Here is a 25,840-nt window from a genome sequence, read left to right as displayed (position 1 = left end):
TTGATGATTGGATTTTATGCTTGGGTAATTACACTTTAGAATCAAGATGAATTATAAATAAGATGTATAATGGATTAGAGGCAATGGGATGTGGAGAACACCTCGGGCACCTTATTATGAGAGATAGGCCTTTATCCCCATAATCTCAATACTAAGGTATTACTGTAATTATTGTCTGTAAATAGGAGCTTAAGTGAAATTCACAGGACATAGGTGAAGCCCAACGAAGATGCTAGTTTGTATGTGTTCCTAGTTTTCTTAATCTTTTTCATTTATCATTTTCCTTATTTGTGCTAATAAATATTTTCATATAATGCTGGAAAATTGCTAAGATTAATGGGAAAGTATGTTTTAGAATATGCTATTTAAAAAGACTACCAATAACAAGAAGAAGAATTAAAAAAAATTTTTTTTAATGATTATTTATTTTTGAGACAGGGAGAGACAGAGCATGAACGGGGAGGGTCAGAGAGAGAGGGAGACACAGAATCCGAAACAGGCTCCAGGCTCTGAGCTGTCAGCACAGAGCCTGATGTGGGGCTTGAACTCACAAACTGTGAGATCATGACCTGAGCCGAAGTCGGATGCTTAACCGACTGAGCCACCCAGGTGCCCCAAGAAGAAGAATTTTTAACATTTAAAATCTGGAGTGGAAGGTAGAATGAATTAAAATAATTTGCTACTCTACTAGCATTTTTATTTGTAAGTGAACAGCATTATTTTAAATAAATGCAGAAAAAATAAAGCTGTAGTAGCTTTCTCTTCAGGACAAGTAAAGGTCAATCTTGCCTACTTGCTCCATACTTTTTATAGCAAAATCATATTGCAGAATCAGAGAATTCTACAACTTTAAAACCCAATGTGTTCTTTTATAGATTGGATAACTATGTAACAACTCCTATAGCAATTAAAGAATTGACCAAAGTCACATAGTAATGTTATAATCAAACATTTCTTAGGACAAAATTCTAGAAAAGTCTCAAGTTCTTTCTGTCTTGTATCTTTGAATCTTTTATGCTCATTGGAAAGGTAGCATGTTTTATATGTGCCACATTCACTGTCTCACTGTTCACAACTACACTGTGTGTGCATATGTGTATTTTGGTTGGTTGTGCATATAAGTACAATACATATACTTACTGGTATGTGTACAAGTGCATATATGTCTATGTAGGAGTTATGATTTAATAATGAGGTGTATTATTTGATTATTTATGATCAAAATAGACACATTCATATGACTATTGTCTTTCAAAATGATCGCAAAGCTATTATTCTAAGGATGTTTCACAGATATTTGCAGTTATTCTTATGAAATTCTTCTCTGAACAATGTGGAATTTATATAATGGTAATTAAGTTGAATGACACTGCAGTTTACAATAGGGCTTTCACATGCATATTTTCATTTAAATCAATCCTCATGATAATTCTATAGGTAAAAATCCTCAGGTCCAGCAACAGGCAAGCAAATGTCCTGTCCAAGTGGTGAAACTAGGGAGGATTCACTGAGACCAAACCCCTTTTCATTATAATAGGCTACATCTCAAGATGTTTATATTCGTTATTTTTAAGTTACTTTAGTTTTGACCTGGTGCCATCACCTGCTTTAGGATTTCTCAAATCCTATTTACAAAAGATGCATGAAGTTTTTTCAAAGAAACCAGTATGTGGACATACAATGAATTATTCCATAATAATACTATTAGCATCAACCCACGTTGACTACTGCCAGGTAGTGTAAGAAATACTTTAGGTTCTTAGCTCATTTCACCTTCACAGGAGGCTCAGATATTAAAAATATCCAACGAGGTACGCTGTGGGCACCAACCAATCTGCCTCCCTCCCCAGGGGGGAATGTGGGCTGTAGGGCCTGAGCAGGTCTGGAACAGCCCTCTCATGCCAGCTTTCGCTGGTTGCACTGTGGGGAGGCAGGAGAGGGTGAGTGTGGAGGCAGTTAGTGAGGGGCTTAGGGATTTACCAGGCGAAGATTAAAGGGGACTAGTAAATGGTGCAAGGTCTCAGTCCAAGTATATGGTGACGTCGAGATTCAAACCCAGGCCAGTTTCTCATCCATTCCACCTCTTCCCACATTATACTCTTCCTATGAATATTTAATATTCACAAAAATGAAATAGACTTCCAGAGGATAAAGATCTAGAAAATAGGCCAACTCTAAAGATAATCAAAGGAAAATCCCAGAGAGTAAAATAGGCAATTTTAGAAATATAATGACTGAATGATAGTGTCACTATTGGAACAGTATATGTCCTACTGAGAAGCCTATGTGAAAAGGAACAGTCTGCTATTCAGTGCCTAAGTTTTGTCACGTTCTACATAAAAACAGTTTTTCCAAGCCCAACGTAATCCTGTCTCATAATCACTGCAGCTTAAAAAATGTCTTTAGCCATGTAGAAGAGATGCCAAGAAAATAGATCAGATATACTAAATGTGCCTTATAAAAACATTCTTGTTTCCTGACTATTCCGTGGTTTTACAAATCTTAATTTTCATCAAATATTTCCCTCCACATGTGATTCCTGTTTCTATGTAACAATAACACCACCCTGATCTTACCGTGTCTCACGCTGTGAGTGGAAAGTAAAAAAAAAAAAAAAAAAGAATAGTTTACGGGTATGCATGAAGAAGTAAACCTGACTGCAGCAAAGATAGTTCTGGAAGTATTTCCATTTGGCTGGTTAAGTGAGTTGAGCTAATGCAGGTTAGTGGGAGCCAGCTTACCTCACAGGACAAACTGGAATAGCCTGGGGGACAATCACATCTTTCTATCAAACGAGCTGGAGGAGTCACCGCTGTTATGCGTCCTTGTTCAGCTACCTCCATCGAGATTTCAGAAATCCTAGAAACAGCAAGTGTGTGCTTGGATCACCACAGCAGTACATTAAACTCACCTAGCAAACACCCAATCCTACAGAGTCTTCTCAGGTTTTTGTCAATAACCTTGAGCTTGTCCTATTGTTTTATTTATTTATTTTTTAAATTAAATGTTTATTTATTTATTTTGAGAGAGAGGGATAGAGAGTGAGCAGGAGAGGAGAAGAGAGAGATGGACACAGAATCCCAAGCAGGCTCCGCACCGTCAGCACGGAGCCCGATGCGGGGCTTGAACCCTTGAACTGTGAGATCATGACCTCAGCTGAAAGCAAGAGTAGGGCACTTAATCAGCTGAGCCATGCAGGCGCCCCTGTCCCGTTGTTTGAAACCTGCCTAAATTCGACTTATTCCTGTATCTTTGCTTCCTCAAAGGCTGAGATCACACATTAGTAAAATATTCACATAAATCATAAGGAGTTTAGTAAATTAGATGTCTGATGTCCTGTTGAGAAGTTATTATGAAGATTTTTTTCTCCACATTTTAAAATGTGAGTGGCTTCAGGTAGACATGGCCAATTAATCAGACATTTATATTCCTTCAAACAGACAAACCAAGGTCATTCCCCATTAGAATATCTCCCGTAGTCACTAGTGAAATTGCTTTTAATTTACAACTAGTCCGATTTCTTCCTCTTGAGTCTCTGAATGTCCTTTCAAGAACTTTAGAAAACCATCTAGAAAACAACGATTGAGCATACTCTAATTAAACACTGATCTCTTTCTGAGATAGAGTACTTTTCATATTAGTTATTTTGTTAATTTTATTAAATAAATCCTTCAAGTATCTTAACTCACCTTTCCTATTGGTAGAAAGGTCCTTATAATTGAAAACAATATTCCTAGTGAAAATGTCGATACCCTTTACATTAATTTGAAATTATGCATTAAAAATATATGCAGTCCATAAACTCAGACTATTTCATGACTGACTAACTGGTAACATGAAATGTTCTGCAAATAAACTTTTAAATGAGAAAACGAATAGTTTTGCTTCACTAAAAGTCACCTCCAATAGCTTAAGGAGCTTGAATCATAAACTTTGTAACAAGCATAGGTAGGTTTTATTGACAGTGAATTAGGAATGCACACTCTGACTTTGGTAGATTGTAATCTGCACCCTGAAGATCAGCCAGCCTTTATGAGGCACATGTTCAATTAAAATTCAGATTTTCCTCTCCCCTCCTTTTAGTAGACAGAGCCTTTAGATCTGTAAACAAACCAATCCCCTCCTGTAAGAAAGAGTCTACCTTTATGTCCCCCTGGATTCTCTGTGGGAGTAAGAAGGTAACATGGTGTTTGTTCACAAGTCAGTTACTTCGGCATTTTATGATATTTTATAACATGAGTTCCTAGCATCCTCTTCCCTTCTCTTATCTATGCATGCACATAACAGGCTAGTGAGTATTTAAAAACCAAGAAAAACGTGGGGTGTCTGAGTGGCTCAGTCGGTTAAGTGTCTTGACTTCAGCTCAGGTCATGATCTTACAGTGTATGGATTCGAGCCACACATCGGGCTCTGTGCTGACAGTTTGGAGCCTGGAGCCTGCTTCTGAATCTGTGTCCCCTTCTCTCTCTGCCCTTCCCCCTCTTGCTCGTGCACCTGTGCGTGCTCTCTCTCTCTCTCTCTCAAAAATAAATAAACATTAAAAAAATTAAAAACCAAGTAAAACTTGAATTGCGTGTCAACAACAGATATTTGTGCAATACACCTGGTTTTTCTCAGGAGATGAGAGAGGAACTGTTTTGCTTGAATCAGGGATTTGGCCAAACTCAAGCTTCTATTTAAGTGAATACCGAAATGCAAAGTTGTTATATCCTTCATATAAATGTAGAAGACAAAAGCAAAGAAATGAAAACGACAACGTCAGCACTGACATTATGTACAAAGTCTCAAGCTACGTGTAAAACTCTTAAACTCTTTGCTTCTGAGACTACTTTAAATTTGTAACTGAATAAAGACGCAGGCTTATGTCCTATTTTAGCAGGGGCTTTGGGGGCGGGAAGGTTCAAATGTATTTTTCACCTTTGTCACAACTCCACTGTATTAGAAACGTAAGGGCAGGTCCTTTGCTTTATTTGTTCTTATTGTTGATACACAATGGCTTTAGTTTTTATTGAGCCTAGAAAAAGTGATGTATTTATTTATTTATCCTTAAGTTTCAGAAAATCATCTCTTAAACCAAAGCATTTTATTTAGGGAGACCTGTGAATAACGTGACAAGCGAAAGAGACTTGTGAGGGGAAAAGACCAAACAACAACAACAACAACAACAAAGTGGTCTTTTCCACCATAAAAGGTGGAAATGGTGTGAGGGAAGCAAAGAAAGTATAATGAAAGATGCATGAAAACGCTGCTTCTGTCAGTTCCACTGGCAAAACGTTCTGTGCACTGCTATGTTCTCACTGCAGCATGGAGCCATTTGCAAAGTAACGATTAATTTCCACACTCACAAAGTTACCCGCTGTCTTCCATGAGATGGAAATGTGGCCTGGCTTCTGCCATCTGATTTACACTTGGTATTCTAAAATAATTAATGATATCACTGACAGTATATTTTTAGTACATGCTTTTTTTATCATTTCACAGAAAATAATCTTAGACATGAGAAATGTAAAGAGAACACCATAGGGATACAGATATGAAAGTGAATTTTGGTCCTTGATTTATTCTCTAACCCAAAGGCCCTACTTACGGTACGTTCAGAAAAGCAATACGGATCTTCTCCAACAAAGAAAAAAGATGTTCTTCCATGTTTAGTATAGTTTAAACATCTGAAAGTTGCTATTTATATATTCATTGCTTTGCCAATAAAAGGCTTCATAACTGTTTTGTTTTGTTTTCCTAAACTGATCTACTACTAATTTATTATACAAGACTATTTCAAACATCTCTTGAGTCCATATTTTTACAGGAAATAACAGAGAAACTGATATGCCACAGAAATTGAGACTATGTGTATGAACTCCATGCAACTTTCAGCCTCCATGGTAGGAACCTTAGCTACATCCGTGCAATTCCTCAGTTTATCTCCCTGGATAAGTTGTCCCTTCCACTCTAGGAACATGACCACACGTTGTCATTTTGAAATCTGGCTTCTCCATTATTTTTTCTTTATCCTGTCATTTTAAATGTCTAACTTGCTACAAACTCCTTTCCTTCATGGTTTCTAAACAAGTTTACTTCTCTTTCAGATTAAACCGTCACCCCTTGGCCTTTGACACTGTCCCATTCCTCCCTTTCACATTTATGTTCATGAAAAACAAGAGTCTACACCCATACCCATACACCCATATTATTAGTCTACACCCACTGTATCCCTTTCATTGCTCAAAACTTTGATATCTGCCCCAGGATTCTACTAAAGCTGGTGTTATGAATGGCACAGTGTGATCCTAAGTGTCAGTCTCAAAAGCCTCATTTTAATTGGCCTCTTTGGGTGATATGAAAAGGCTATACTCCCTTATAGGATTCTCACCCTTTGGCTTTCAGGACACCACATTTACTCTTAGTATTCCTCTGTTCTTTTCCCTTCACTGTTGATTCCTAATCTTTCACATCATGATGCACAGGGAAAGGGAGGATATTGTAGGGCACACTGGGATGAACGTGTGAGAATGCCCATGGTTGGAAAAGATGGGAATAACTAGGCCCTCTCTGGCTCCCCTGAAGGTTGAAGGTCACTTTTTAAGCAATCTTGTAGTCTATTTACAACGTAACAGTTATCTATCTCTACCCTATGCGGCTACTCTTGAATTTCTAACTGACATCTAAAACTCAGCAGGTCAAAGGTCAACTTGATATATATTTTTCCCCTTAAACTTGCTTCTCATCCTATTATTGTTTTGGGGGGAATGGTAGTATCCTCCACCATATGACCTGGATACCTTGACTTTTGTCCTTGGCTTTTGTCTTCTATCATCACACTCCCAAACACTTTGAAATCTTTCTTGTCTGTGTCCTACTGATCTTACCTATAGACTCTAAAATAAGAATTTAGCTTTTATTCCATTAGGGTTTACCTGCTTTGTCTCATGATATTTCCATAAGTTGCTTTGATAAGAATATAATGAATATCATATAGAATATCCAAGAAGTCTTCACGGGTCACGGTTCTACTGATTCGAGGGTCATCACCATAATATTTCCATTCTTTCTGTTAATAAGAAGAGACACCACTTTGATGAAACTAAATGCGAAACCACTGGCATCCTTGCACCAAACTAATAACCTTACCTCTGTCATTTCAATCTCGTGCCTTGTCAATTGGCCAATTAGAGGAGCAGCCATATGCCTGATGATAATTCTAGCATGAATAGGAGTCCCACCTCGAATTATAACTTGAGGATTATAGGTGGAGAAACCTGTCTCTTCCCGAGCCTCAAAATAGATCGCATACTTGAGTTTGCCTCCATAGGCCGTCAACTGATGGAATAAAATAAGGAATGATGAGTTAGATGATGCCCCCCATGGCATGATTCCAAAAGTATATTTTCCTTTGTTCTCATATGCCTTTGAGGTTCTTGTCATTTACCTTCTTGCCTTCAAATTGTTCTGGAAGTTTCCAGTAAAAGGGTTCCAGGTGGAGCTCCTGTCTCACCAGATCCATATGTGCAACAGTCTCCGGATGTTGAAAAACGATGCCTTTGGTGGTAGTATGCTGCAGAGCCTCGTCCACCAGGGGCAGGATGGTCTGCTCAGGCTTCAGAGTCACCTGCACGGGAATCAAAACACAGCGGGGGGCTGAGTTCACATCTCGTGGGCACCCCTGTAAGACTAGGTGATGGACTTGCGTGTCTACCTGCAGCCCCTTTCTCCTTCCGAGGAGGTATTCCGACCCGAAACTAAACTCGTGCAGAGTGAGCCAGCAGGACGGGGGGGAATCTTTCAGCCTTGTTTGCATAGGGAAAACTACAACATCTGTGAGAATTGGTCATTTACACTAATAAGAAGTAGAACTTAAAAGTGGGAGGCATTAAGGAAAAATTAGGGTAAAAATGAAAATGCTGCCACCCTAAAAGTCAATGATCCTCTAAGGCCAGGTAGCGTGAATGTGCAGCAAGTTCTGGTTTCCAACACTGCCTTAGCTCATACCCACATTCATGCTCCGGTGCCCTCACTCGGAATGCGGCTTCCTTCCATCCCAAAACATAATGCTTCTTTTACAACGTTTCCCTTTCTTACTTGGCATCTATTTCCTTATCAACAATAAATGAACTATTTTTTTGGAAGATAAAAAAGCATTTACTCCAACCGTTGAAGGCCACACGGCCCCAGTTCTAAATGTGTGCAGGGGAAAAGGTTGCTTAAATGCTTTACCATTGCCTCCTATCCCTCGTGCCTGGCTGAAAGACACCAGCAAGAACTAACAGTAAACCATTACGTGGCTCAGCAGTTTCTTACCCGCGTACGGATCAGTCCTTTGGCTTCAGAGCACTGGGTAGTGGCGCCGAAGCAATAGCAGCTGCTGCAGCCAAGTGGGTTCTTGGCATCTAGTCCAAACTTGCCTGGCTGGCACCTGTCACAGTGAACACCTTCTACATGCACCTGAAGAGGAGGAGAGTTCCTCAGGGTCCATAATGAAGTTGTGAGAGAAATGCACTTGAGAATGAATAATGCTTCTTTTTAATTGAGCAAAAAGGAATGCTGAGTGTTAGACTCACATCGCAAATGGCAGTTGTGGTTAATTTCATTGTTAGGATTTCTTAAGTCTAAAACAGGCTCTATTTATACATAAATGCATTGCAAAGGATACCATATATGGTTTTTAAAACCTAAGTAGCACATTTCCTAATATCCACTGTGAACAATACAAAAGACTCATGAAAATTTCAAAAGCAAAATAGAAACACTGATTCCTAGACAGGGGTGTGACACAAAGTTGTAAAACACAGGCAAGGTGTTACAATATAGGTTCATATAATTATCATGATATGATGTATATACACACATACAATGCATATTAAATATAGTGTATAATCATAACATGTAATAATGTAGCATTGGACTTTGTGTTTTGTCTGGGGCAAAATGGGCTGCCACTTTCTGAAATTCTGGAGACTATTTTAATAATCACGCCCTGGATTTTATTTTCCTATTTCTGCTGTTCCTCTTTGCATAGACTTTTTCTTGAAAAGATACCTCTGACACAGTCTTAACTGTATTTATCCTGGGATTGATTTTTCAGATCTGTCTAAGGGGAAAAAAAATCCCTCTTATCCTTTTTAATTGGCTGTTTTTCTACATCATTTAACAATATTAATGAGAGCTGAATCTTGCACGCAGTCACTGTTTGTTATGTCAGTGTTTTTATGTGATGAAATTTTACTGAACTTCCATAGCAGTAAATATATCTTTTCAGTGTACAGTGATTGTGGGTTAATTTGAAGAGAAATGGTTTTTTATAAGCCCTATTATCTAGCTGTGATTTTTCTCTGATGATGCTTAAGAGAACTGTCATTTTTTTCCTTCCCAAATTACTCCTTTTTAAGCAAAGCAAATATGTAAAGAAAAATTGAACTTTACCATTACAAATATATCGTCTCTATCAACTAGAATAGAAGTTGGGTTTTGGTTGAAAATAAGTTCTTAAAGAGAACTTATTATGCCAATATATGTATGTGTATGTCAATGAACATATATGAATAAAAACTGTGCCTAGTAATGAATTTTTGTTTATTTGTTTAATGCCGTGAAGTCCATGAATAATAGAGACTGAAGTTAAAACTAAGCAATGGAAATAGATTCCAGGGAAGTCTTTCCTTACCGTATGTCAGCAGCACATACCTTACAGGTGCATTGCCCTGTCTGATCCATACAGGAGCACTTTTTAGTCTCTGAATCGCAGGTCCTTTCATCAGTACCTGGCAAGAAGCACTCGCAGGGGCTGCAGTGAGGGTAGTTCCAGTGACCTCGATTGCACTCTGTACATTTTGCACCAGAGAATTTGGGATGACAGTTGCATTGGCCTGTGTTTGTATTGCACTGGAAATCCAAGGATCCTACTGTGCTGCAGTTACAAGCCTATGGAGGAGATAAAAACAGCAACCATTAACACCATTTCATGGGAAATATCTTAAAATTTTAATTCGAATGTTTCTCTGCTTCCATTAAATACATATTAATCATGTGTCTGTTATATGCTTTGTACTGTTCTAGTTTAGTCACTTGGGAAACATCAGGGAACATAACATTAAAATCGCTTCCTGCATTTACTAAAACAGATGACTGTCCAGAAACCACAATCCTATTGAATAAGAAATAAAATGTGTTTGTTTCTGTCTTTTTTTGTGGCAAGGAAGAGGAGTTAGGTATGGGTCTTCTTCAACCACTCTCTGTTTCAAAGAGTGAAGTTTAGACAAAGTCATTCTACCTCATCATCTCATTTGTACAGAATTAAAGTTGTAAAGAGACTTATCTCACAGTCTAACAGAAGGAGACAAGTGAGTATATATATATAACAGCATGAAATAAGAATTACATAAGAGAAGTGCAGAAGTCTCTGAGAACATACAGACTCCCAAACCAGATTTGGGGAAGCTGAGAGGACTCAGGCAAGTGACATCTAGAATGCACTTTTCTGACATTTAGTTTCTCAAATGAGCCTGATTTGAGGGGCTTTGCTGCTAACCTATTTTCTTCTTCCTAGGCATGCATAAGCTTGTTCTCTTTATTTAGGTAATTCAAAGTTTTGCTAGAATTTTTAAAAGTTTGAGTCTTTTTTATTAATTTACTGGAATCTGTTAAAGTTCTTTCAGTTTGAGAACAAAATTATTTTTGATTGAAATTTTTAGTTCTGTTCTATTTTTTTAAGTTTATTTATTTATTTTTGAGAGAGAGACACACAGAGAGAGAGACAGACAGAGAGAGAGAGAGAGAGAGAGAGAGAGAGAGAGAGAGACATTAGAATCCGAAGCAGGTTTCAGGCTTCAAGCTGTCAGCACAGAGCCTGACATGGGGCTCAAACTCATGAGCAGTGAGATCATGACCTGAGCTGAAGTCGGAAGCTAAACCGACCGAGCCATCCAGGTGGCCCTAGTTCTGTTCTAACTTACCAATTTTCTTCTTCAGAATCACCTGCAATTCTTAAAGTATACCACTTGTGTCTGTTTGCAAAATCTGTAATATTAGGACCTAATATTTTCTGTAGTTTTCTATTTGCCTCTCAAATTTGTTGACCATTTTATAGTGTCCATTTTACATAGTGAAAATTCTCTCCTATGTATATGCCACCAATGCATTTTTAATTACACTATTGCTTTTTTAGCTGAGTTTCCATAATTTATTTCATCTCACTCACCTTCAATTTCTACTCATCCATGTGTCTTTTCGTCTTACATTCTTTTCAGGCTTTCTGCTCTTGATTTACAGAGCTCATATCTCATTGCAATTTAATGAAAAAGCCAAGCAGGCTTCTAAAATGCCATTAGGAGCTTGGAATAAGTCATTTTCAGAGATCAGCAGTGCCAATGACCAAAGTACTGTCTCTGAGCTCTCAGTTCCCTCTTCCTTACCCTGCTTTATGATACTGTAGTTAGACCCTGTAGACATTTCTCCGTGGTTAGGTAGCAGAAGTTTAGGCCTAGTCAACAGTGGGCCCGAGAGAGACCTAATAAGGCCCCAGTGGAGGGAAGACACTTCTGTCCTGGGTTCTGGTTCTTCATCACTATTGTCATTATTACTATTTTACTATTTGGCATCGGAGCCCAGTAGCCCAGAAAGAACTTCATTTGGGCCTTCAGGCCCAAAAGGGACTTTCTCCCCATAGGCAACTTTCTGAGTAGCTTTAGTCTGCACATATGCTCTGAATGTGACCGATAGCTCTGGCCTGCTCACTACCTGCAACAGCAGTGGACAGCTTCTATAGACCAGTACTTACCTGCAAACTCTGTTCACCCTCACTCAGCCTAGAAATAGTAGCTTCACTTTTGTACCTGCTACTTCAGGACCCCATATATCTCTTCTTATCCTTTTTTAGGAACTAACGACCTATTACCAGTTAACAATTCTTTATATTCTATTTTTCCTGTTGAAATAACTTGTGGTTTCTGTCTTATAAGCGGGTCCTGACTTGGTACCCATGTGGGTGCCACCTCCCGTTGTGTCTGAGTCTTCCCTCACACAGTGTTTGTACGTCATCGATGACCCGATTCTTTTTGGTGCTGTTTTATTATCCTTCTTAGATCTGTAGCTCTATGCAGACTTATATGCATTGCAACTTGCCAAATTCCCAGATCCAAGTCTAGGTGGATATTCCTTTGCGTTTCCTACACTTTCATTGCTCAGCTTAACTCTTATGTCCACCACTACTGGGGACACTCCTGCCCCTGCTCCTGCCAGTAGCAGTTTACTTAGGAGATGACTCTTTCTAGGATGTGATATATAATCACCAGCTTCCTCAATCATCTTTCCTGTCCAAATGTTTGGTGAAGTATCTTTGCAGATTCTGACATTGAAATAATCACCAGGCCTCATTTGGGGTTAATCTCTGTGATTAAGTTTTTTTCTGACTTCTTTGTTATCCAGAAAAAAAAAAATCCTACTAAAAGTGATTTGAAGCCTAAAGATCCAAAATGCGATTATTTATTATATAATAAATGTAGACATAGTTTCCTAAGAATAGAATAACCCACTGCTGTCACTCCACCGAAGTCATCTTTATAGAACATCAGATTTAGAATGTGATTTCAAAACAAGGATAATTAACTTTGACTTCAATGATTTTTTTTGGCTCACTTAATAAAATGGGCCATAATTAGAAACAGAAAATTATGATACGTTATAGAAACTGCAGTCATGTAATAAATTTTAAAAGGTCTTATGAGACATTCTTATCCTTTAACTAAAACATGAAGTGTCTGCTACCCCATTTGTTATATAATACCAAAGCACTAATTCTTAAAGATTAGATGACTACACAAGCAGACACCGGGCCTTTCCAAATCAGGAAGTTTATTCCGGAAGTTATAGCGGAGAATAAAAGGGACCATTAACCATATGTTTGGATAGTACTATAGCCAACATCAAACTTAAATCATAATTAGATGTAATGTTTATTTAGCAATAGAGGATTTATGCACTATTCCCCTGCTAGTGAAAGATGGCTGGCTTTGTATTCTACTTCACTGAAAGCTCAAATGATGTGTGTCCTCACACCTCAACACAGAGAAATTATGCATGACACAAAGAAAGGGAAGCCGTAAATCTCAAATCACTGTTCATTTAGACCATAATCATCCAAAGTTTTTCGGTGGTAGAATACATGCTCATAAATATTTGTGAGGACTCTATGTATTTTTTTGTGATTGTTCATAGTGATGAAGTGTGCAGCTATTCAGAAATTTAGATTTTTAACAGTGGTTCAAAGTAATAAAACATTTTCAACCAACTCCAATAAACATAATGTTTATCCAACAACCAGTAAAAATAACAGTATCAAACACAGAACTACAATTTTTTTCTAAGGAAACTTGGTTTATATTCCATCCTGATTTGTATCCACATTAGGCAGCTTTAATTTCGGAAGATTATTAGAGTTTGGCCACATTGCAGGATTTTGTGAATAGAATAGAAACCTCTTAAGTTTACTTATGGCTTATTCATGAGTCCAAGGGATGGGGCAGATGCTTGGATTAAAGGTGAAAATGCAAAAAGTCACCAAAACTTATAACACTGTTCATACTTACAAAAAACTTTGGAACTCTTGAGAAATTTTGTTTTGTTTCTAAAAATGTAGTTCAATCTTAATAGTGCCATTGGCAACAGAAAAATGAGCGTCCTGTCTAGTTTTTAATTTAATTTAAAATTTAATTTAATTTAAATTAAAATTTAATTTAACCTAATCATATAGGTAATTGAAGTCATGTATCTATATTTCCTTGAACAATCACCATAATTCCTCTAGATTATGTATTCTGGACCAGTGTATTCAAATGTTTTATCATATATGTAAAGATGATTAGACCTTGCATGTGTGCTAAATCAGTGGAAAAAAAACAGTTTACATCACTATAGTATACTACCATGGAGTCAAACAGGTCACACTTGGTCATGATGTTCCAATAATCTCCAACCCAATGTGACCAATTAGAACAACTATCATTAACATCAAAAATGCCCTTATTTGCCGCTCTTAATGGACACAGGCCAGCCCTAATCCTATCTGACCTGTGTTACATTTGACACACAAAAAATATTTCTTCTCTTAAACAGTCTCTTAGTTGTTTTTTTTTTAATTTTTTTGACATTTATTCATTATTGAAAGATAGAGAGAGACAGAGCAGGGGAGGGGCAGAGAGAGAGGGAGACACAGAATCCAAAGCAGGCTCCAGGCTCCAAGCTGTCAGCACAGAGCCCAGTGCGGGGCTCTAACCCACGAATCACGAGATCATGACCTGAGCCAAAGTCGGACGCCCAACCGACTGAGCCACCCAGGAGACCCCAGTCTCTTAGTTTTTAAAGCACTCACTTGGTTTATCTTCTGTCTTTTAAGCTGCTAACCGACAAAACCAAAAACTAAAAAATGAAAAATAAGAAACAACTATTTTTAGACTGAATGCCAGGAAGCACAGTACTGTGATTTCTGAGAGAAGAAAAGCAAAGCAGTATATGAAGGAAGTTTCTAGGCTGCAACCCATAAAAGAAGAACCCAAATGAAGCCGTGCACTATAACTGGGTTGAGAAACATAGAGTATAGAGATGCTGAGACAGAATTTATTGGGCCAATAGAATATGTGTCTAAAAAATAGAAAGTCGGGTGCCTGGGTGGCTCAGTTGTTTAAGCATCTGATTCTTGATTTCAGCTCAGGTCATGATCTCATGGTTCACAAGATTGAGGCCCCCACATGGGGCTCTGCACTAACAACACAGATCCTGCTTGGAATTCTCTCTCCCTCTCTCTCTTCCTCTTCCCCATGCACACACTCTCTCTGCCTCTCTCAAAAAAAAAACAAAAACAAAAAAACAACTTAAAAAAATAAATTTATGGGCACCTGGGTGGCTCAGTAGGTTAAGCATCTGACTTTGGCTCAAGTCACGATCTCATGGTTCACAAGTTCACATCCCGTGTGGGACTCTGTGCTGCTATCTCAGAGCTTGGAGCCTGCTTCAGATTCTGTGAGTGTCTCTCTCTCTGCCCCTGCCCTTCCCTGCATGTGCTCTGTCTCTCTCACTCAAAAATAAATATAAAAAAAAAATTTAAAAATTTAAAAATGAGAAAGTTATATACAGAGAGAATTCTAGAAATCTGCAGAAGTGTCCCCTTGAGTCTTTGGCTGAGTACTGATCTGTGTATGCATGGGATAAAATTCTGTGTGGCTGAGGAAAAAAAAAGAAAAAAAAAACACTGAAAAGGCATGAGCTTAAAAATTCCTAAGCTCACATAAAGCTTGAAATAATTCATATCCCCAACAGCCAGAGTGGAAATACACAGTAATGCACCAGGTAGCGTTTTTAATGCACTTAGCCCTTTAGTAGTGATGCTAAATGATCCCCGGATTAAAGGGTGCTCTAGACCCTCCCTAAAAACAAAACAAAACAACAAAACAACAAAAACCCCAAACACTTAAAAACAAGGATCAAACAGATCCAAGTGATTAGTGAGTAATTAACCTGTTTGCCAAGATAAAGATTAATACTCCTTAAAAGAATACAACAAAACCAATGTGAAAAAATGAAAAATGTACAATGATCTGGCATCCACATCGAAATGATCAGGCATGGAGAGAAACATAACCAGGAGAAAAGTCAACCATTAAGAATAGTATTGAAATAAAAGAGGGGCGCCTGGGTGGCGCAGTCGGTTAAGCGTCCGACTTCAGCCAGGTCACGATCTCGCGGTCCGTGAGTTCAAGCCCCGCGTCAGGCTCTGGGCTGATGGCTCGGAGCCTGGAGCCTGTTTCCGATTCTGTGTCTCCCTCTCTCTCTGCCCCTCCCCCGTTCATGCTCTGTCTCTCTCTGTCCCAAAAATAAATAAAAAAAAAACGTTGAAAAAAAAAAAAAAAAAAGAATAGTATTGAAATAAAAGAAATGGTGGAATTGGCAGACAATCACACTGCAAAAGCTTTTATATTATAAATATTCTCAAGAATAAATGGAAATGTGAATATAATGAGGAGAGAAATGACAGCTATAAAAAAAAATCCAACCAGAAATTTTAAAGATGAAAAGATGAAAAATTTGAAATGAAAAATTATTATGTAACCAACTGGATTAAGAATAGACACTGTAGAAAAAAAATCAGTAAATTTAGATACTTAATAATAGAAACTATCAAAAATAAAGAATAGAGAAAAAATAAGAATGAAAGAACAAACAGAATCTCAGTCAACTGTGGAAAAATATCAAGTAGACCAACATATACATGAGTTCCATGAGGAGACAATAAGGATAAAGAAGAGAAAAATATTTGAAGATATACTGGCTGGAAGAGTCCCAAATTTAATAAAAACTCTGGTTCCACAGATCTAACAGGTCCAACTTACCATATGAGAAATAAACAAGAAAACCACAAAAAGACAGCATAATCAAATTGCTGAAAACCAGGACTTTAAAAAAAAATTTAATGTTTATTTATTTCTGAGACAGAGAGAGGCAGAGCATGAGTGGGGGACGGGCAGAGAGAGAGGGAGACACAGAATCAGAAGCAGGCTCCAGGCTCTGAGCTGTTAGCACAGAGCCCAATGCGGGACTCGAACTCAAGGACCGTGAGATCATGACCTGAGCTGAAGTTGGTCACTCAACCGCCTGAGCCACCCAGGTGCCCCTGAAAACCAGGACTTTTATATCTAGAAAAAATATCTTTGAAAAATGAAGGAAAAATGCAGTTTTTGAACATATAAAATTGAAAGAATCATTGAGAGCAGACCTTACCAGAAATAATAATAGTCATAATTAGGGATGTAGTTAATGGAAGAACTAACATGATATGAAACAGAATTTGGCTGTACACACAGTAACAGAGAGCACGGGAATTGACACATGTATAGAAAACAGAAAAGCAGCATTTTTGCCTTTTAAAAAGAAAATTGACTATGTATGTATGTATGTATGTATGTATTTTTGAAGTTTTTTTTTTTTTATTTTTATTTTTGAGAGAATACAAGCGGGGAAGGGGCTGACAGAGAGGGACAGAGGTTATGAAGTGGGCTCTGTGCTACAGGCTGACAGCAGCCAGCCTGATGTGAGGCTCGAACTCATGAACTGAGAGATTGTGGCTTGAGCCAAAGTTGAACACTCAACCTACTGAGCTGCCCAGGTGCCCCCATTAACTATTTAAATCAAAATCACCATAGGGCGCCTGGGTGCCTCAGTAGGTTGAGCATCCGACTTAGGCTCAGGTCATGAGCTCTGTGTTAGGCTCTATGCTGACATCTCAGAGCTTGGAGGCTGCTTCAGATTCTGTGTCTCCCCCTCTGTTGTCCCTCCCTTATTCCCACCCCCCTCTCTCTCAAAAATAAAATAAACATTAAAAAAATTTAAATCAGAATCATAAGATTATCTTGTAGGATATATAATACATAGAAGTAAGGTGCATGACAACAATAACATAAAGGACAAGAAAAGAAGTAACAAAAAGGGTAAGCAGGAATTAGAGGTTTACTCTTATAAGGTTTCTACACTAAATGTAAAGTATATAATATTATTTTAAGATACATTATGAAAAGTTAAGATGTTGAGCTATTAAAATATTAAGTTAATATCTATCCCTAGGCAATGACAAAAACATAAAATATAGTTAATAAGTCAAAAGTGAAGATGAAATATAATTATAAAAATTACTCAATCCAAAATAAGACAAGAAGAAAAAAGAAACCAAGAACAGGTGGGGCAAAGCAAACAGGAAAATGTAGACTTAACTCCATCATATGGATAATTACATTAAATGGAAATGTTCCAATTAAGATTATATCAATAACAAAGATTTAAATACATGCTATCTAAAAGAGACACATTAAAATATTTAAAAAGAGATGGAATAAATGACAGTGTGGAAAAATGTATACCACACAAATACCAATCAAAAGAAGGATGGAACTCTGGCTATATGATTATCAGAAAAAGTATTCTTTTTTCACAAGAAATATTACCCAGGATAAAAGGGACGTTTCATATTGATAAGGGCATCAACTTTTCAAAAAGACATAATCATCCTAAATGAGTATATACCTAATATTATCACTTCAAAATACATGAATCAAAACCTGAGAGAACTGAAAGAGAAATAGATAAATCATAATTATAGTTAAACACCCTCAGTTATTGATAGAATATGCACACATAAAAATCACTAAGGATAACTGGCTTGTATAGATTTCACCCAATAATAATAGAATACAAGATGCTTTCATGTACATTAATCAAAATGCACACTGTTACGAGACATAATACCAATCTCTATAAATTCAAAAGGACTGAAATAAAACACATTATGTTCTGAGACCAATACAGAACTAAATTAGATGTCAATAGCAGAAAGATATCTTTAAAACCCCCAAATATATGATGATTATACAACATATTTCTAAACAATCAGTGAATAAAAATAAGTAGTAAAATAAATAAGAATATTTTAAGGGTGAAAATTTAAACGATATATCAAAATGTGAGGGATGCAACTAAATTAGTGCCTGGAAGGAAACTTAATATATTTGTTGAATATATATTGAAGCTACCAAAAAGTAACTGGAATAAATTTTAATTTAAAATAAAATGCTTATATTAGTAAGGAAGAAAGATCTCAAGTCAATGACCTAAGCTTTCAGTTTAAGAAACTTGGAAAACAAGAGAAAACTAAACTCAAAGTAAACAAAAGAAAGGAATGTTTATTTTGTACAGTTATCAAATTTATTGGTTAAAGTTGCTCATATTATTTCATATTATTATTTTAGTGTATGCAGGATCTTCATGATGTCCCTTCCTTTATTCTTGACTTTGATTATTTCTTTCGTCTTTTTTTTTTCTTGATCAGTCTTCTTAGAGTATCATCAACTTTATTAATAATTGCAAAAAACCAGTTTCTGGCATCATTGGCCTTTCTCTATTTTTATTTTCTATTTCATTGATTATGCAAACTCCTCAGAAACTATGAGAAAGGAATACTTCCCAATCTATGTCATGAGGGTAGCAGTACCCCAGTAACAAAACCAGACAATAACACTCTAAGAAAAAACAAACTATGAACTAACAGTCCTTATGAACAGACCCAGAGATCATTAACAAAATGCTAACAAACATAATCTAAAATAAGTTAAAGTAGATAATCGCTCATGATCAAGCAGGATTTATCTGAGGATTGTGAAGTTGGACCAACATTTGAAAATCAATTAATATGATTCACCACATTAGCAGCTGAAAATGAAAAATTATATGATCATCTCCATAGATGCAGAAAATGCTTTTGACAAAACTGGACGTATATTCTTGATAAAAGTTCTTAATAAACTGGGAATATGAGGAACATCTTTAAACTGATAAAGAGCGTTTGATGAAGAACATTTGTAAACACTATTCTTAATTGTAAAAGACTTAATCCTTTCTACTTAACATAAGGAATAAGGCAGGGATATTTGCTCCCACCACTACAAATCAACATTTTACTGCAATAGGCAAAGAAAATGAAATAAAAGTTACATGGGTTGGAAGATAAGAAGTAAAACTCAATTTGCAGATGGTATTATTGTCTACATAGAAAATCCTAGTGAAGTTACCAAAAAATAGCTAGAATAAATTTCTAGCAGGGTGTCAATATAGAAAGTTAATGAATGGGGTGCATGGCTGGCTTAGTCGGTAGAACATGCAACACTTGATTGTGGGGTTGTGAGTTCAAGCTCCAAGTTGGGCATAGAGGCTACTAAAAAATATATAGAAATATAGTCAATTAAAAAAATAAAAGTTATTGTATAAAAATAATTGCATTTTCTGTTCTGGCAACAGTTGGAAACTGAAGTGAAATAAATAATAACATTTGTGTAAAAAATATAAAACACAATGATAAATGTAACAAAATGTACAAGACTTGCCCACCAAAAACTATAAAATGCTGCCGAGAAAAAAAAATTACAAAGAAAAGTAAATGAAAACTTATGTCATATTGATACACTGGAAGATCTAGTATTCTTAAAATGTCAATTTTCCCCAAATTGACCTGTAGATTCAATATAATCCCCATCAAAGTCTAGAAGGCTTTTGGTGAAGAAATTGAGAAGCTGATTTAAAAATTTATACGAAAATGCAAAGGATCTAACGTGTGCAAAAGGTATTAGAAATGAACGACAGTTGGAGAGTTTATACCACCCAATTTCATGCTCTGCTAGAAAGCTACAGTGATCAAGACAGTACAGTGTCAGTACAAGGACAGATAGACCAATGAAACAGAATAGAGTTCAGAAATGTATGTGCACATATAGTGCCAGGTTATTTTGACAAAGGAACTAAAGTAATTCAATGAGGAAGAAGAATAATCTTTTCAGAAAAGATGTTGGAAAAATTGGATATCCATTAAAAGGTGAACTTTGACCCTTACCTCAAACCATATAGAAAAATTAATATTGAAAATGCAATGTGGACCTAAATGTAAAATTCAAAACTATAAAACTTCTTGAGGAAAACATAGGAGAGGTGTCTCTAGATCTTGACTTAAGCCAATGTGTGTTTCTTAGAAAATAAAAAGCATGACCCATGAAACAAAAGGATAATAAACTAGTCTTTATAAAAATTAGGTGAAGATACCACAGCAGAAGTAAAACACAAGCTGTATACTGGGAGAAAATGGTTACAGAACATAAATATATTAAAGGACTGGTATCTAGAATACATAAAGAACTCTTACAACACATTACTGAGAAAATTAACAACCCCAAATAGAAAAGATTCGTACAGACACTTTGCAAGAAGATATATAAATGGGAAATAAATAAATAAGATTATTCCCAATATCATTGGACATTAAAGAAAGGCATAAATAAACATCCAACTGAATGCTTAAAATTAAAGAGTCAAAATCCCAAATGTTGGTAAGGATGTGGAGTATTCTTGTGATGAAAAATGAAAACATAGGTCTACACCCATGCTTTTGACTTATAGACTAATGTTCATAGCAAAATTATTCATAATAGCACCACACTAGAAGTAACCCCAATGTCCATTAAATAGTAAATAAATAGAAAAGTCATTGCGCATCATCCAATGTAAAATTATTAAACAATTAAAAATAACAAACTACTCATATACAACAGTGTGGTTGAATCACAAAAGCATTATACTGCATAAAGGAAGCTGGGCCAAGAATAATTCCCCCAAACAAAGAAACAAACAAAACCCAAACAATAACATGTAGTATGACTCGATTTCTATGAATTTGTGGAACTGACATTACTATAGTGATAGGAGAAACAATAGTTTCCTGGTGCGACTAAGCGGGGGCAGGGAAACCAACTACAAAAAGGCATCAGGGTGGTTATACAACTGTAATCATTGGTCAAAACTCAACACTTTATTTTATTTTATTTTGTTTAAATTTGTTTAATGTTTATTTTTGAGAGAGAGAGAGAGAGAGAGAGAGAGAGAGAGAGAGAGAGAGAACACCAGCAGAGGTGGGGCAGAGAGAGAGGGAGACCCAGAATCTGAGTCAGGCTCCAGGCTCTGACCTGTCAGCACAGAGCCCAACTCGGAGCTTGAACCCATGAGCCATGGGAACATGACCAGCTGAAGTCAGACACTTAACCGACTGAGCCTTTCAGGCACCCAAAACTCAACACTTTAAACGAGTAATTGCATTTTATTTAGTTAATACCTCACGAAAAGCTGAAAAAAAAAAAAAAAACCCGCAAAAAACCCTGTGGACTTATCACCTTTCCTACTTGAATTTGAGTCACCTATAATCCCTCTAGCAGTAAATACTCTCATTTAATTTCCTACAAAGCAAAACCCAGGACTCATCCTTAAGACTTCTCTCTTATCCTCCAAAACTGTGAGTGCACCAAGCCATACAGCAGTGAGAATTCTGTAACATAGCCTACTCCCTGCATCTTCGTGGAGGCTCATTGGCTGGGTCCAAGCTTCTGTTCTCTCTCATCAATATTTCTACAACAGCTGTATCTGTTACCTTTAACTCTGATGCTGGATAGATTTCTTGAAATGTAAAGCTAGTCATGCCACGTTCTAAGGTACACTTGTGGGAAAAATGAGGATTTTTTTCACGCTAAAGGTTGTCAATATGACTCCCCAGAATCCTTTCAAATGCTTCTTGAAAACTGAAACCTAGTCCTAATTTAGGGGCAATTCCTATAGATTTTTGGCAAATTCCTTTAATTAGTTAATTTTTTTGTATTTTGCAGATAATATTTCATTGTGTCTAGGTATGAAGTTATTGGCTGTTTCTGGTTTTACGTTTTCCTTTTTTTTTGTAGGTATAATGAATAAAGATACATAAATGTGTACTTACTTCATATTTCCCAGAAGTAAAATGAAATGTAAGATACTGATCAGTATCTGCAATCACTCTATACTGTTAGTTCTATATTGTCTTGTAAGGTAATATTGGCTTTTGAAATTCCCAACTATAAAGCTTTCACAAAATAAAAAAAAAAGTTTTGAAACATTCATTACCAGAGAAAATTAAGCAATTAACTCACCTTACAACCAGTGGTGATGCTGTGGCCCCAGGTGTTAGGTGCACATTTAGAACATTTTTCTCCAATGGTGTTGGGAGGGCAAATGCACTGACCAGTCTTTGGGTCACAATTATTACCCAGATGGGAACAATCACAAGCTTCACAAGTAAAAGGGAAAAAATAGTAAAACAGTAAAAATTTGATAGGAAGTTCTGAGTTTATTTCTCTTGTTTTATTTTCCATATTATGGTTAAAGATCCTTGAAAGTGAAAACTGACCTCATTCATCTTTTATATCACAGAAAAGTGTTTTTCACAGAGACGATCAATAAATTTATGTTGTATTTCATTTAATGATTTCAAAAGGTAAAATATTTTTAGTTTTCAACTAAGTTTAAAGAAACAAGTGGTATATCAGATTCTATGCTAACCATATCTAGATACTATAAAGTTTAAAATTTTGTTTCTATAGTTATTTCAAGTGCATAACTAAATTTTCTATCCTGTATAGATTAACATTTCCTTCCTGTTGATGACTGTGATTTATAATAAAAACCAGTAATTAACAGGCTTCTTAAATTCAGTATATCATGTATGTAGTTTAATAGTCACACATCAGGACATTTCAGTTTTGCAAAAATTAAAAATAACTGACTTATGTAACCCTGTGTGTGTGTGCACATACGTGTGTGTATGAAGGTATTTTTGAGGTTTATTTACCACCTGCTTTATTCTTTTCAATAGATTTTTCATTTTCTTAGCTATGATATGATATATGAAGAATGAAAATATCTCTATCCACTGCACTTTCTCAAAGAATACAAAAATAAGATTTGAAAAAGAAAAAAAAAGAGACTTCAGAAGAGCTTCAAAGTCATCTAAGACGAGGAATGTCCACTACTGATTAGCTATAGTTGACTCAGCTACTGACTCAGCACTGAGTATATTTCAGTGCAGTGTTTCCAGCTGAAGTGTAAGCAAGGAAGAAACACCACCAAGTATTCAGATTCAAACAGAAGACTAATGTTACAAGAAATCTTTCAATTGGTAATATGATGATGAAATCTTTAAATGAAATATATTTATAATATTTGATTGAGTTCAGTTTTTAAGGGATCGCAATTATCATTGCCTACAGCATACCAGCTGTGAAGAATGTTTAGCATAATATTTGACATCAATGCCAAATAAATTTTACCTGTTGTTTTTGTTATTACTGCCATTGATAATTTGAAGTCAAAGGATTTATTTTATACATACCTTCATTAAGAAGAGAAACAGTTCATATCATGTTCAAATTTATGTGCTAAAAAATGTCTTGGGACAGTTCAAATTGTTACTTGCAGATAGAAATTCTCTAAGCAGTTCTTCCATGGAATCATAAAACTGAGTAGGGAGAAGACCTGAATAATTAGCTAGTTTTCCCCTGCCCAAACGGAATGTTTACCACAATTCAGAATACTAATGCATTGCTAATGATAATAACAACGATAAACACTTACCTGGTGTCTATGTGCCAGGCAGTATTCTAAATATTTTAGAGCCATTAACTCAACTAATTCCTATAAAAACCCAGTGAGACAGATACCATTCTTAAGTTAATAGACAAATTTTGCAGAGAGACAGCAAGACCAGGTCCTATAACTAGTTGCCCGTGGAGCCACTAAACTGATCCAAGCTATTTGGTGAAGTTATACCCTCAACCACAATGCTATTCTGCCTGTTCGGGACTGATTTTTGTCTGTTTCTCTGGATTTGAATGCTACTAAGACTGCATTTCTAATGTTATCATCATTGCATAATTTTAGATAATGTTGTTTGTCTTATTTATAATTTCTGGTAGTGTAGTGAATATACTTGAGTGTATAGTACCCTTTTATTAATTCACATTAAGTGAACTGTTAGTGAGAATTGGATTTAAAGAACAGTATATTTTAAAATCCAGCTTTATATGTTTTAGTGTATATAGACGATGACTCAGGGATCACATACAGATTCTTAGAAGATGTACAATGATAACATTCAGAATAACTGAATGGCTTATCTTTGCAATAAAAAGTATATATTGAAATTGGTTGAGAATATCCATAAGATACTCATTTTTAAAATAATTGGAAATATTACTCCTGCCACTACTTACATACATTTGCAACGATAGTCAATAATAATGTCTTAAAACATTATCACATATTTATCATGGTACTGAGAGTAAAGGAGTATCATCAGTGTTAAATCAGTGAATTTAATAAGCAAAGGTGATACTCAACCTAGTGAATGTTGGGATAAGGGTCAATTCCAAATTAGTAGCATATAAATCAAGGTAATGTTCAATCTTCATTTTCATTTGTAGTATGCTAATTCCTATTTTCTTACTTCATGATTTCTGGGAAGAATATGAGAATATTACTTGAGAGAAATCATGGCTAGAAACCTTCTTGTATTTCTCCAAGAACTAGCAAATACCTAGTGTTAATCTGTTTCTTTCTAGGAACATCATAGGTTTCAAGGCACATGAAAGTAGATGAAAAGATATTTTTTGTACTAGAAAAAGATATTAACTTCTCTGATCCTTGTACCAATTTTGCACTAGGAAAAGAGAAAGTTGAACTGTATTAACTTGGGAGTGAAGTTTAAGCTTAGAGAACACTGGCAAAAGAAAAATTGAACATTTGACTTTCAAGCTACAGGAGCCCTTGAGTGACTGACGGGCTGACTGGCGGTCACAGACAGGAAGGGACACAGCAGAATTGAGATCTGCTGATGGATTTTTTATGGAGTATTTGCAAGCAGTTATTTTACAGTGCAGTGTTTCACCCTGCAATGTATTCCATTTGTTAGTTTATTTAAAATAAGCATACTTTACTTACTTAGTTAAATATTTTGGATCATATATTTGTTGTCAAGGTGCCCTTCCTTTAAATCTCCGGGAACCTGCAAGAATGAACTCCTACCGCTGCAAAAATGCTAAAACCAGAGAATGAATGTGTAGGGCTTAGTCTTATTTACAGACCTGTGCAGCCTCCTTCTTGGAAGTTGAAATAGCCGTGAGCACAGCGGTCACATTTCTTTCCTGCTACTCCAGGTTGGCACCAACATTGACCACTCTCTTCACAGTCAAATGACTTAGACCCAAAAGAATTGCAATTGCAGGGAACACACCCCCTTCCGGATTGTAGGCCGAAGGTTTCAGGCTGGCATAGAAAAGGAAAGAGAAAAATTAAATTTAAATCAATTAATTCATTATGAAACAAGATACACAATGCCAAAAGAGGAGGCAGGAAAGAGAAACCAATGGGTTATCAAGGTTCATCACTGATGTTATGACAATGAGGTTGTAAC

General features: G+C 36.3%; 1 protein-coding gene across 1 annotated transcript in view; it reads right to left on the bottom strand.

Annotated features, from left to right (window-relative positions):
• Nucleotides 1-25,840, bottom strand: part of LAMA2 (laminin subunit alpha 2) — a 613,971-nt gene that overhangs the window by 197,560 nt on the left and 390,571 nt on the right. The window contains exons 21-28 of the mRNA XM_049652971.1: nucleotides 25,512-25,692; nucleotides 22,524-22,660; nucleotides 9,679-9,915; nucleotides 8,296-8,439; nucleotides 7,427-7,606; nucleotides 7,129-7,317; nucleotides 6,915-7,048; nucleotides 2,742-2,859 (exon numbers count right to left, since the gene is read on the bottom strand). Of these exons, the coding sequence (XP_049508928.1) occupies nucleotides 2,742-2,859; nucleotides 6,915-7,048; nucleotides 7,129-7,317; nucleotides 7,427-7,606; nucleotides 8,296-8,439; nucleotides 9,679-9,915; nucleotides 22,524-22,660; nucleotides 25,512-25,692 (1,320 nt within the window). The remainder of the gene's footprint in view (nucleotides 1-2,741; nucleotides 2,860-6,914; nucleotides 7,049-7,128; nucleotides 7,318-7,426; nucleotides 7,607-8,295; nucleotides 8,440-9,678; nucleotides 9,916-22,523; nucleotides 22,661-25,511; nucleotides 25,693-25,840) is intronic.

This window comes from Panthera uncia, assembly GCF_023721935.1.
Source record: "Panthera uncia isolate 11264 chromosome B2 unlocalized genomic scaffold, Puncia_PCG_1.0 HiC_scaffold_24, whole genome shotgun sequence".
Taxonomy (NCBI): Eukaryota; Metazoa; Chordata; class Mammalia; order Carnivora; family Felidae; genus Panthera; species Panthera uncia.
Note: the sequence above shows the minus strand (reverse complement) of the source record. Positions and strands in the feature narration are given on the sequence as shown.